Source organism: Mya arenaria, chromosome 14 (genome assembly GCF_026914265.1).
Source record: "Mya arenaria isolate MELC-2E11 chromosome 14, ASM2691426v1".
Taxonomy (NCBI): domain Eukaryota; kingdom Metazoa; phylum Mollusca; class Bivalvia; order Myida; family Myidae; genus Mya; species Mya arenaria.
The window spans coordinates 62,264,326-62,277,144 of record NC_069135.1 but is presented as its reverse complement, the minus strand read 5'-3'; the positions used below and the strand labels follow the sequence as shown (position 1 = coordinate 62,277,144).

Sequence of the window (12,819 nt, the reverse complement as noted above, 5' to 3'; positions counted from 1 at the left end):
ATTCGCAAAACGATTTTTTTGTGATTCAATGTTATTGACGCGCATAACGCTAGTCCAGTCAACATTAATCTCACTCAACCAGTCTCTCCCAAATAAGGATGGTTTGTTGCCTTTCACTACACAAAGCCTTAATTTCTTTGTTTGGTTGTTGTAGTCAACACGCACTACTGCAAATCCTACTTGCTGTATTGTTTCCCCAGAATATGAGTGTAGCTTACAGTAGGGTTTGTCCAGTTTGATATTTCCAAACAATTGTTTTATGTTTTGTTCTGAAATAATGGTAACTGCAGACCCAGTGTCTAGTTCCATTTCAACCTGTTTTTCATTGATGACTGGATATAGAAGAATTCTCGATGTTCTTTCGCTGGTCACTTTGTTTATGACATACATACTGTCATTTTCGTTTCGTCAATTACGTTCACATTTCTGGGGTTTGGACAGACAGTCTTAATGTGTCCCTTTTCACTGCAACTATGGCAAATTGCATTCTTTAGTCTACACTTGTCAGACTGCTGGTTTGATTTACCACAATGTATGCACCGTGTATTGGAATATTTCCCTTTTTGGTGTGGCTTCAATGTCACGTCTTTACGGTATTGTCGTTTACTCGGTGGCTTCTTTCCTATTTTGTTTACATTTGAACTTCCTGATGCCGTATAATGTAATTCAGTTGCGTCTTTGCAAGCTGTTTCCATCGCAGTGGCGATTTCAATTGCTTTTTACAAGCTTAAGTCAGCCGTTGACAATAGCTTACGTTGTGTCCCTCATCCTTCAACCCACAAACAAACCTATCACGTAATGTGTTTTCGAGATTATCATTGAATTCACAATGTTCTGCTAATCTCCTTATAGCGGCTGTGAAATCACAAATAGATTCACCTGTCGCCTGATTACGTTTATGAAAACGGAACCGTTCCGCAATCACCAGAGGTTTGGGACATAACTATGTCTTCAATAATTGACAAAGTTCCTGGTACGTCTTCTCTGCTGGCTTTTGGGGTGACGTTAAGTTTCTCAACAATGCATACGTCTTCTCCCCCAACAGAGTTAATAAAGCGGCAACCTTTTCCTCGTCCCCAATACTATTTACTACAAAGTACATCTCTAAACGCTCCTCATATGAAATCCATGATTCACTGTCACTGTTGAATGCGTTTAAAGTTCCAGTTAAACCGGAGTTCGCCATCTTAATTATTTTCCAGAATTTCACACACAAATGGATAAAATTCCCGAAATAATAGTACGTTTTAGTTAAACATCCTCGTCGCCAATATGTTGTGTTTACAACAAGAAATAACAACAGTTTTACGGTTTATTACTAGTACTTGAGAACAGTCATTGAGAACTAGACTACTGTGATAGCATGCAGCATGTAGTAGTACAGAGGCGTGGCTTATCAGCAAGAGGTGTCGCTATTGGCTGAAGTTAAATACACAACAGTTTTCCACGTAAATACTGAGCTAGTTGCTGAAACAAAGGGTAGCTTTCACCCAAAATATGATGATTTGTTTACTAGCTCTGACGATAAATACAGAAATAAATTTAAATCGTTAATGTCCAGGGACAAAACAGCATCACCAGAAAGTCTCGACCATACGCTGACAACAGTCAGCATGATGAAGTATTATTCGGTTGCACGAACTAAAAAAAAACTTTATAACTCAGCCTAAGGAAAATCAAATTGGTATCCATCTCACAAATGGTGATTATAATTCAAGCAGGGCGAAAATGGAAACAAGGGACTCTTATTAGGAGGAAATGGTAACTTGGTATACACAATTTCAAGAGTGACAAAAGTTGTATCAGACACCAGACATAAAGTCACAACCAGATGTCATTCTAATAAAGATTACGGCAAAATCTTTATTACGTTCAGCATCATCATCAGTACTGTAATCACATGCAGTTTTAAAGCCCATATCCGGGTGTGTGTGTGTGTGGGGGGGGGGTCTTGGTGGAGGTGCATTTCCCATCAGCTAGATAACTGGAAAGGTGCGAGTTTCCATGAACAGAATCAGTACATAAAGCAGATGTGTAGACAACCAAAGCTTGTAGTCAAGAAAAAGAAAGAAATGTAAAAATATCATTTTATTGTAGCAATTTTATGGGTAACAGGTATATCAAACATTAATTCATGGGATGCAATGTAAATTAAATGTAAATGACTTCCATTTACCAAAACAATTGTCTAGTATCATCGACCGAAATATTACTTTTGTCATGTAGTGTTTCATATTCTATTATACATTCTTTTGAAATTAAATCACTTTTTCATTCTTGAATATAGAGGCCATTCGAAAGAAATCTATTCAAGAAATAAAACTACTCATACACGAGTTAATATGTTCGTTTATGCTATACCTTTTGTTAAATCTTACATCTAGACATTTTTTCTTTCTGATGATTGAAGTTGGCGCTGTCTTATTAACTACATCACAGATAAACCTGGCTCAAGTTAATATAATGAAACGTACTTGTTATCGGATTGATGGGCGGTATTTCAAGGTATTATTTTCTCTCATTTGTTAAGCCAGTCCTTGGAGAATGCATTTGTTATCTGGGATAATTTACACAATATTCAAAAGACGACCATGACAAAATAAAAACTGAATGTAGTCGTCTAGTTTCTCTGCGCTTGCTCCAAGGGAAAGTGTGAATACTAGACGAGAAAAACACAAGCTTCTTCTCTTCTTTATAATGAAAAATGGTTAAACACCAGATTATTATGTCGGTTTTGGTTTTCAGACAGTAGGACACTTGACTCAAACAGATCTCCTCATCCAACATATCCAGTTCCCGAACCCATACTTTAATTAAGTCCTTCCTTCTATATTTACAACATTGGATTGTCTCCGAAATGAGGCAAATACTATAAACATTGTCGCTGGTTTTTAATCTTACCTCTGGCCAAAATCACCCAAACTGTTCTATTATGGGAAATGTCGGCTACAGGCCCTGTTCACTCACATCCGCAACGATTGTTGTTCCTTGTTCTCAGCAAAATGTTAAATGAACTTTGGATAATGACCAAATTTTAAACTTAGTTTAGAATCTGATATTTGTATACAGCTGCTTGTGTGTAAATGATTTCTTATGGTGTTCTTTTCACTATTATTGCTTTCATTATAATAGTATACATGCGACGTCATTCCGGACAGCGGCCATTCACGTGTGATATTTGTGGGAAAGCATTCACAACCAAGGGAACATGCAGGCCCACGCTGCACGTGCTCACACAGACGAGACACCATGTGCATGGCCCACATGCGCAAAGGCTTTTAAAGAGAAAAAGAGTCTTCAGATACATGAGAGAATTCACACAGGGGAAAAGCCATACAGGTGAGTTCAGTGCCAATTTTTGAAGAAAATCTGTCAAGGTATTGTGATAGCCTTGCTGTTGCCACTGTCGCCTTTGTGCAAAAACGCACTTATGTTGGCCACAACTCAAATAAGAGTTACATTTATAAGAATAGCAAGGCCCATAACTCTGACGTTAATAATTGTTGAATTATTCCCCTTTTAAGCCAGCTTTTTCAGCAGAAAAATTAGGGGTTTACCGGTTATATAATGGCGAGAAGCGGGCGGGCGGCTAAATGTAAACAATTTCAAGCTTATTTTTTATTCCATGTCATATAGTCAATAGGTTTATCCAATTGTTATGAAACTTTGTCAGAAGACTTTTCTACTTATTTTCTTGAAGATTTGTGAATATGGTCTAAAACTAGGTCATAAGGTCAACTCTTAGGAAGGTTTTTATCCAACTGTTTACCTACATGATGCCTTGAACGTTTACGCCAATAGGTCAGATCTTTGTTTTTATCCAACAATTTTTATGAAACTTTGTCAGAATACTTGTCTTCATGTTGTCTTGAACATTTGTAAATATGGGTCACCTCAGGTAAAAAACTATGTCACTAAGACAAATCTTCGGAAATATTTCCCCAGTGTCATAAGTTTCAAAAGTTTTTATCACGCATTGTATCTTCAAAAGGCTATTGTAAATTTGAGAGACATCTTAGGTAAAAAGTCATTAGGTAAAATGTTTGGAAACATTGTTTCTGTTCTAGATTTGAATTTAAATTTTAATTGACTTATCAGAAATGTTTGTGCGCATGAAATCTTAGATGATAGATAGTGTCATCTGGCATCAAAAATAGGTCTCTGAGACTTTTCTTTGACGAAAAGCTGATGTATTTATAGAATGTTTATTTTTCCTCATACAAAAGGGAAAAGGGAAAGGTTCTGTTTATCTGTATAAAAATTGATCAGGTTATTTGTATGGACTTATTGCTGAAGAATAAAGTATACAACATTCTTCTTGGTTAAAAAACTTGGTCACTAGCTCAATTCTTATGTTTGCAAAACTGCATCGTCAAAACGGCAAAATAGGTGCGTTGCCGCATTGGCGTTTTATTTTAAAAAAGAAGAACAAAACTTTACCTTTTGCCATACCTCAAAGTGCATTTAAGACACTCATATGAAACTTTGTACACTTTTTGCCAATATGCATATTCATACAAATAGCAAACTGTAATAATTAATATGCCCCATTTTTGAAAAAAAACAAAAAAAAAACAACAACTGACAAGTGTTTTTTGTTTCTACGCAGAACTCTTGTTTAAGTTTGTTACTTTGTATAACCGTTTGAATTCATATAACCAGATAAATGTGTATGTTTTACCTTGTCTGGTTTCGTAAAAAAGGTAATAACCACTTTGTAGTTGTTGCTGACATCAATGTACATACCCCCGGTAGTTCATGTTATGTTTTCATTTTACGTAGGCAAATACTATAAACCGTGCAAACATATTCATATGAAAGATGGTACTTAATGTTTACAACAACAATTTGCCTACGGTATTGTACTCCTCTATAGAATGTATTATATCTCTGGCAAAAGTATTTATTCAGTTATGCGCCTTATTAAAACGGTTGGCATCTGGTTGTTACTGGCTTGTATATATGTGGTTCAGCCCTTGTTATTATGTATTTATTATTTTTCAGCTGCTCCAAATGTCACCAGGCTTTCACCCAGCTTGGGACTCTAAAGGAACACATGTTGATCAATGCTGGCCTCAAACCCCACTTTTGTGACCTATGTGGCCAGGAATTCAGGTGTAAGTAACCAGGCCCCGATTTCTTGAAAGTTCATTAGCATAACAAACTTAAGTAACTCATTTCATGAAGCCAAATGTCTTTCTTAATTTTTATCTTAATAAATAAAAAATAATAAATCGTGATTATCATAAATATTATTTCCATTAACTTAAGATGTTTCGATAACAGGTAGTTTATTTAATGTTGTAATGTGTCTAGTTGCATGAAGTGTCACCAGTTGTGATGTCATTTCAGAATATTTCAAGCCTGTCCAGTTAACGCTACATTTCTTTTATTAAGCAATACAAAAACAAAAATGTTAACAAATAAGATCAGTAAAGCAGAAAAGATATCAAATTGATATTTTCACTGCAGTGAAAATAACAGTAGTGAAAATAACATGTTATTTTACTAAAAGGCATAATAAAGTGTAATTTAAAGAGGATTATTGTTTGTATCAGTGTAAGATCGCAATATATTTCCTAGTGTTTATCAAATGCTATATTTCACGGGTGGTGCAGGCAAAAGTGAAATATTTACTTACACTGAAGCGAACATTTTTTAAGGATATTAAATGACAGAATAATGTGTGTGTATTTCTAGAAAAGCACACCAAACTGTGTGAAAATGTAACATCACCCTGACCGCACTGATGTTTGATTTGGTATTGAGAGTGGGCTTAATGCACCAGTCAATTGTAACCACGGCCCCCAAGGTCAGGGGGTATATCGGGGATAGCTGGGGAAATGGGCCGTGTTTTTACTTTCCAGGTAGCCCCGCAGTGCAGGGAGAATGCGGTGGTTTTGTATTCGCGCCAGATATAGCGGGGAATGGGCCTTACCTAGAGACCCTAGGGTGCGGGGGCATTTGGGAGGGATTTCACCAGCAGTTCGTCCCCGCAGGGCAGATATTTTGCCCGGGCTTGGCTGGACCGAAAGTCAAAGTCCCTGCTATTCCCCGGACCTGGGTGCATGGTTACAATTTACTGGTGCATCAGTTTGAAAACAGTGGAATATACCAAAATGAAACAGTGGAATATCATATTTTGTGTCGCCTGAACATACAGCATATAGGGGTTACTTTTGTCGGCGGCGGCGGTCTTGTCCCGATTTCGCTTGTCCGGGGCATATCTCTTAAACTATTGGTGGTATCAACTTGAAATTTCATATGTAGATAGATCTCATTGAGGGCAAGTGCTGAACACAAGAACTGTTACTCTTGCTTTCATATTATCGGAGTAATTGCCCTTTGTTAATTTTCATGCTTAAAGTTTTGTCCAGGGCATTTCTTGTAGAATATAAGAGTTATTAACTTGAAACTTCATATGTAGATAGATCTCATAGAGGGTAAGTGCAGTGCACAATAACAGTAACTCTTGCTTATTTAGTTTTAGAGTAATTGCCCTTTGTTAATTTTCATGCTTAAAGTTTTGTCCGGGGCATATCTTGACGATTATAAGAGTTATCGACTTGAAACTTCATTTGTATATATATCTCATTGAGGGCAAGTGCAGTGCACAATAACAGTAACTCTTGCTTTCTTAGTTTTAGAGTAATTGCACTTTTTTAATTTTCATGCTTAAAGTTTTGTCCGGGGCATATCTTGAAGAATATAAGAGGTATCAACTTGAAAGTTCATAGCTAAATAGATCTCATTGAGTGCAAGTGCTGTGCACAAGAACCGTAACTCTTGCATCTATATGTTTAGAGTTATTGCCCTTTGTTAATTTTGTCAGGAGCATTTATTGTAAACTATAAGAGATATCAACCCGAAACTTAAGTAGATAAATCTCATTGAGGGCAAGTGCAGTGCACAAGAACCGTAACTCTTGCTTCCATATTTGAGAGTTTTTGCCCATTGTAAAGTTTGGTTGTTAATTTTTGTACGGCTTAACGCTGTTACCTTCAGTTCAAATGCCACCTACACTTAAAAGTTAAATGGCAACATCAATGTCTATAAATGTATAAAATGCCAATCTTACAGCTATAATGTCAAGAGTAAATAATTTATCATGCGATACATCCGACTCGCGGAGTTATAGTATTTCATTGATAAATATCTGTAAAGCACCGAAAAACATATACTAAGCATATACTAAATTAAGTATGTTGATTTGTCTTAACAGCTCGAACCAATCTCAATGAACACAAAAAGCGACATCTCACTCAAAAACGACTTCACTGTCGATCTTGTGACAACACCTTTTATAACAGAGGTAAGAACATTCACGCAACAGCCTTTTGCTAAATTGTGTTAGCAACGGGTTTAGAAATCGTTAAGTACAAATACAATATTTAAACATATATCAACATTTGTTGAAGGGTTCCAGCTGTCAGTATCTTAGTTTTAAACTCCTTACTTAATATCGTAAATAAAAAAAAAAAACATTTATTAAACATAAACCAAGGTTGGGCAACTCTGACTGTTAAATACAATTGTTACAAGGAATATAGAAATGCTTCTGCGTTCTGGGGGTTTTATTGAGATGATAAGTTACTTAGAACGTCTATTTATCAATACTTTTCTACACCGTATACTTATTTTTAACAGAAAAAAAAGATAAAAACTGTTCATTTAAAGGTATTGTGGGAGTTTATCCATAACTTTTTGAACTTTTTTGTATCCTTAATCTTCCCTCCAGAGACACAAAGCAAAGCACATCAAGGCCGAATACTCTTGTGACCTGTGCGAAGATGCATTTACACAGCCTGCCAGTCTTCAAAACCACTTCTTAACTGTTCACACAACCGTAGCCCAACCCCTAGTGTGGGATTTCTGTAACTTTGTGTTCGAGGACCAATCAGAATGGGCAGAGCATAGACAGTTGCACGAAAATGACTCAGGGGCACTGGGAGGGACCCCGGTCCAGGTTGAGGGTGGGGATACAGTGTACCTCACCTCGGGAGAGGGCTGCTCACCTCTGGGGGTGGTGATCAGGTCTTGCTTGTTGAGGAGGGGACGGGGATAGGAGGCGGGGGTTATGATGCTCTCCACTCAGTTTTCGTATCAGCTGCCATGAGTGTGGACACGCTGGGGGAAGGTGGTACACAGTTTGTTCATGTGCTTTGTGTGGACCCAGAAACTGCACAAATCTCTAACACTGATCAGACACTTATTTAAACTGAACAATTCTAGTGCGAATGTGTACATATATTTGGTCAATACAGTTTGTCTATGAATTTTGGAAACTGCACAAAGCAATAACACAGACCCTGATATGAAACTTGCCAGAAATATATTGGGAAGCTTGCATAAAATTGTTGGTCATTTAGACGAAGAAACTTCACAAATCTTGAGAACAAACATATTTGACCCTTAAATATGTTTAATGCTAGAATACATCTTAGTAGTTGGCTTGAAACAATATATAGCACAGATCTCAAACACAGACTGGACACTTAATTCATAACTTTCCAGGGTGAACTTCTCAAAATATCTTAAATACAACGGGTTTAAACCATTATCGCAATTAAGCTAAAAATATTACTAAATCTCGATTGCACAGATCTACAGGAATGAAGTAGACTGCGATTATGTTTTCGGTTAGTTTTATCAAAAGGCGCAATCCTTCCAATGGTGGAAGTAGGCATAACCTTGTTACTCATAACTGGGAGTATGATGTGTATTGGTCTCAGCTTATACTATTCGCAGCTTTAGCGAGTTGAAGATTGTAAGAGAAATCAGACCAAGAAATGTAACCGTCCTAACACTGGACACAGTTGGTTGTAGCCTTCACAACGTGCAGACCAATAGCACAGCTTACACGAAGCTGTATCGGCCATAAATTAGGGCGATGTCATCGGCGTTGTGCAAACACATTCATATTGACCTTAATTCAACACAAGATCAATATATGCAAACCGAATATAGTAGAAGTGTTGCCAACGTCTTTTTTATATTATTCCCATAGCAACTCATACCTCTGGCTTTAATACAAGTTTATTGAGACATGTCCCTTCTTCGACTCAAAAAAATGCTAGCGTTGGTGTTGCTCTCGTCCTTTATTACTGGAATAACATGAATGTTCATATATTGTTTCTTATTGCTGAATAATACGTAATTGCGCTGGCATAAAACATTGAAAACGTACCAAACATGAGATGGTATTGCTGTATTTATCGGGTACCCGCTAAACAAAAAACTATCAAATATATACATTTGTGTAAGTAACGAAGTTTGTACGTGTGTGAGTAAGTTAGTAAATAAGTAAGGTAGTACTAACTAAGTAAGTTGTTTATTATTGTGAAATGTGCAATTCAAACAAAACATAACAACATATTTATAAAAGGTTGCCCTGACCCTGATGGGTCTATAAGTCACATAAGCTGAGAGTATTTCGTATATACAAATTATAATACAATATATTAATATCTAACGTTACATGTATATGTATGTACACGAACATGTGTGTTTTACCCTATGTGTAATTCATTAAGGTATCAGATGTACCATACTGTTAAAAATTGATTAATGATGACCCAATATGATTTTGGCTTTCATGTGTAAAGGAAGAATATATATGTATAGTACACGCATAGAAAATATTGCAAACACGCTAATATTAAATATTGGTCAATTCACCTCCGATTTCAGTTGAAATTAAGATCAAAAATAAAAACAAATGTCATGTAATGCATATTCGGTGATTTATTTAAGATAATAGTAATCAGTATATAAAACGCTTTAACATGATACCTAAATTAGATGGGGTCACTAGGAATCAAAATTAGATATGCATGTCAGTGGCTCATTTAAACGACAAGTTAATTAATTGTATACATCGGATACGTTGTACATATTTGTACATGCATTTACATACAGCTTTTACTGTATGGATTAAGACCTTCTAAAGTGAATCACTTTTAGCTTGTCAATTGTTACATGTAAACCGTTAACGATCTAACTATGTTACTATGTTAATTGATACAATGCACGTGTACGGTAATGTGCATAGCATTGTTCACAGATGACAGTGCACACAAAATGTACATCGTACTAAAACGTTTATCTCTACACTCCACACTACGTTTACGTAATAATACAAACACTGTTACACTAAATGGTAATATAAATTAATAACACTGTAGTACTTCTGTCATTTGTACCATGCATTTCATTTTTCAACAACTATTCCCGAGTAATGTAGGTACACCAGTCTAAACGCCAGTCTGCTATGAAAATAAGTCATGTAAAGTTACAACAAACGCACTAATTGAGATGTTCATGTATATATTAGACTTCCTATACTTGGTTCAACCGTCAAACTTTTCATCGAATTAAAACATTATTGTGGGGTTTGGATCAATCCGTTGACAAACTCTTTTGTATAATGATTAGATAAATTTAGATTTGGAACTCAAAAAGATTATCACAAATTCCACCGATAAACAATCGCTCTGTACGTTTATCAAGTGCAACTGCCAAAGGGTAAAAGTTCAGAGGTTGTGGTAAAACACTCTGGATGTCTCCGTTTTTCTTGACCCTAACCACGTCCTTCTTATTGTTGCTACACACGATAATTGAACCATCAGTGCCCATACACAGACCATAGGGATTAACCAGCTTGTCTGACTTCACAAATAACTTTACATTGCCATCACTTGTTATTTCTGTTATTGAAAATTTGCCATTACATGATATGTACATCGACCCAGTACCTGGATCTTGTGTTGAACATTGTGGATTAGTGACAAACGGTTCTCCATTCTCGGTGGTTTCCTTACTTAAGTCGTTGTTAATAACCCTGAGGAGCCTTCCATCTCCATCTACTTCTATAGTTTTGGCAGGAGCCGCACACTGAACTTTCAGGGTTTTGTTGAAACATTCTACGGCGTTACATTTTCCGTCTATGTTTATCTCCCGGAAATCGGTGAGGTCTGTTGCGGGAGACTTCAGGTGGAGTATTTTAGGTTGGCCATTAAGAGCTACGTATACTTCACCGTGCTCTGTTACTGACATCTGCCATGGTTTGAATTGTAATTTGACGTTTGAAACAAGAGTAGAAGTGCCAGTATCGAATATCTTTAGTTTTAAATTGTTGTAGTCCGCTAATAAGACCAGGTTATCTTGTAACAACGCAATGTCTCTGATTTGACATGTGTTTTCGTCACTTTCATCCTTTACAGTAATCGTCTGAACAAGAAAGGGTGCTTTGATTAGACGAAGCAGTGATGTTTTATCTGGCACGAAGCCATATCTGACAATACTGTCGTCGCTACATAACCTTTGAATATTATCTTTGATCGTATCCACATCTCTTATTGACCTCAACACCAAGATGGCGAGTTCATTGTCCTGATTGTTGTTTTTATACGTGTCGATACTTTGGAGCCAGGAACCAAGCTGACCAAGAACACTGTCATATGTAGAGACTACCGCCTTCAACGTTCTTATATCTGATATCTTGATTTTGTCAAGTTCAGATTTAAACGTCTCCATTGCCTTGTGGTAATAACGATCAACTTCCTCAAGATTCATGTTTGCCTCTTTCTTTTTCGCGGTGTATGCGGATTGTAAGCCCTTAAGCATCTGAAAAGCCGTTTTATAGTCTTCGCTGTTTACGAATTCTTGGGAATAATCTGCGATGGCCTTAACATCAGTGCAAACTTTATGCCCAAGAATCACACACTGGTCACAACATAATTGCTGATGTGATTTACAGAACGATGTTATTTTACTGTCAGTGTGTACATGACAGTTGCTATCAGCGGGATACGGAGCTTGTTTATTTGGCTTCTTTTTTGGAATGTCCTCTCCTCTTTTAACATGATGGCTTTTCAACACACGTAGTTTCCTGTGCGCATCTAGACATAAATGACACAGATATTCATTGCACTCAATGCAAAATCCTTTAGAATTCCGTGTTTGTCCATCACTTAAGCATGGTTCACAATGTAGGCCGTCGTCCTTCTTTGGTAAATAATCATCTAAGACATCCGCGGTTGCCATGTTAATCTAGCCAGGCATAAACTATAACGTTGGCCTGTCGTATGAACGTTAATTCCACACTTAGGAAGCGTTTTTATTGTCATCCCATATAAAATTTAAACGCTTGCAAATGTTCTGTTTAATTTTTGGTGAATTGTCCATGCATAAAGTTCAGCACAATCTTGAAAATGATAACGTATACAATCTTGTATCAGGTTATCAGCAGTTATGGTTAATATTATTTCATAAAACATAGATAAAGGCATGTAACCGAAAGGATCTTGTCCAATATTCCGCTATTTGATTAACTTGTGTATAAACCATCCTATCGAAAACAATTTTCAGTAAATTTATTTAAATTTCTGAAATTGGAGGTATGGTATTTTACTTCCGTGTTGAATATTTCACTCAGCCAGCATAAAGATTGTATGGTTGATACACTGTATAACCCAATATAAAGCAACTTTAAACACATCGATTTCATATTTGCTGAAAACTCATTGACCTAGTCGCGATAAACAACGTTAAACCTTCTATGTTAAAGTCAGAGCAACCTTCTGAACTATGTGTTTTCTGTCGGTCTATCCCGTTTTGGTCCGGTCCATATCTTTCTGATTCATGGTAGGATTTTAAAAACATTCATTTGTCCTACATTGAGAAGACTGCATGTAGCAAGGTCAATGTCCAAAGTATAGATTCATGAACAATTTACAGTCATAAGAAGTGCTGAATTTCATTTTCTTTTTTATATTTTTGATTCCCCGAGGACTGTGAGGGCGTGAATTCAACATTATG

The 12,819-nt window shown here is 36.5% G+C and overlaps 1 protein-coding gene across 1 annotated transcript; it reads right to left on the bottom strand.

Annotated features, from left to right (window-relative positions):
* Positions 1 to 10,440: 10,440 nt before the first annotated feature.
* Positions 10,441 to 12,045, bottom strand: LOC128216364 (uncharacterized). The gene has a single exon (XM_052922924.1). It carries the CDS (start codon positions 12,043 to 12,045, stop codon positions 10,441 to 10,443), a length of 1,605 nt encoding a protein of 534 aa, XP_052778884.1.
* Between the last annotated feature and the right edge of the window lie 774 nt (positions 12,046 to 12,819).

Bases quoted from the DNA above. Each gene is read 5' to 3' on its own strand.
- LOC128216364 (XM_052922924.1), bottom strand. From the start codon at position 12,045: ATGGCAACCGCGGATGTCTTAGATGATTATTTACCAAAGAAGGACGAC.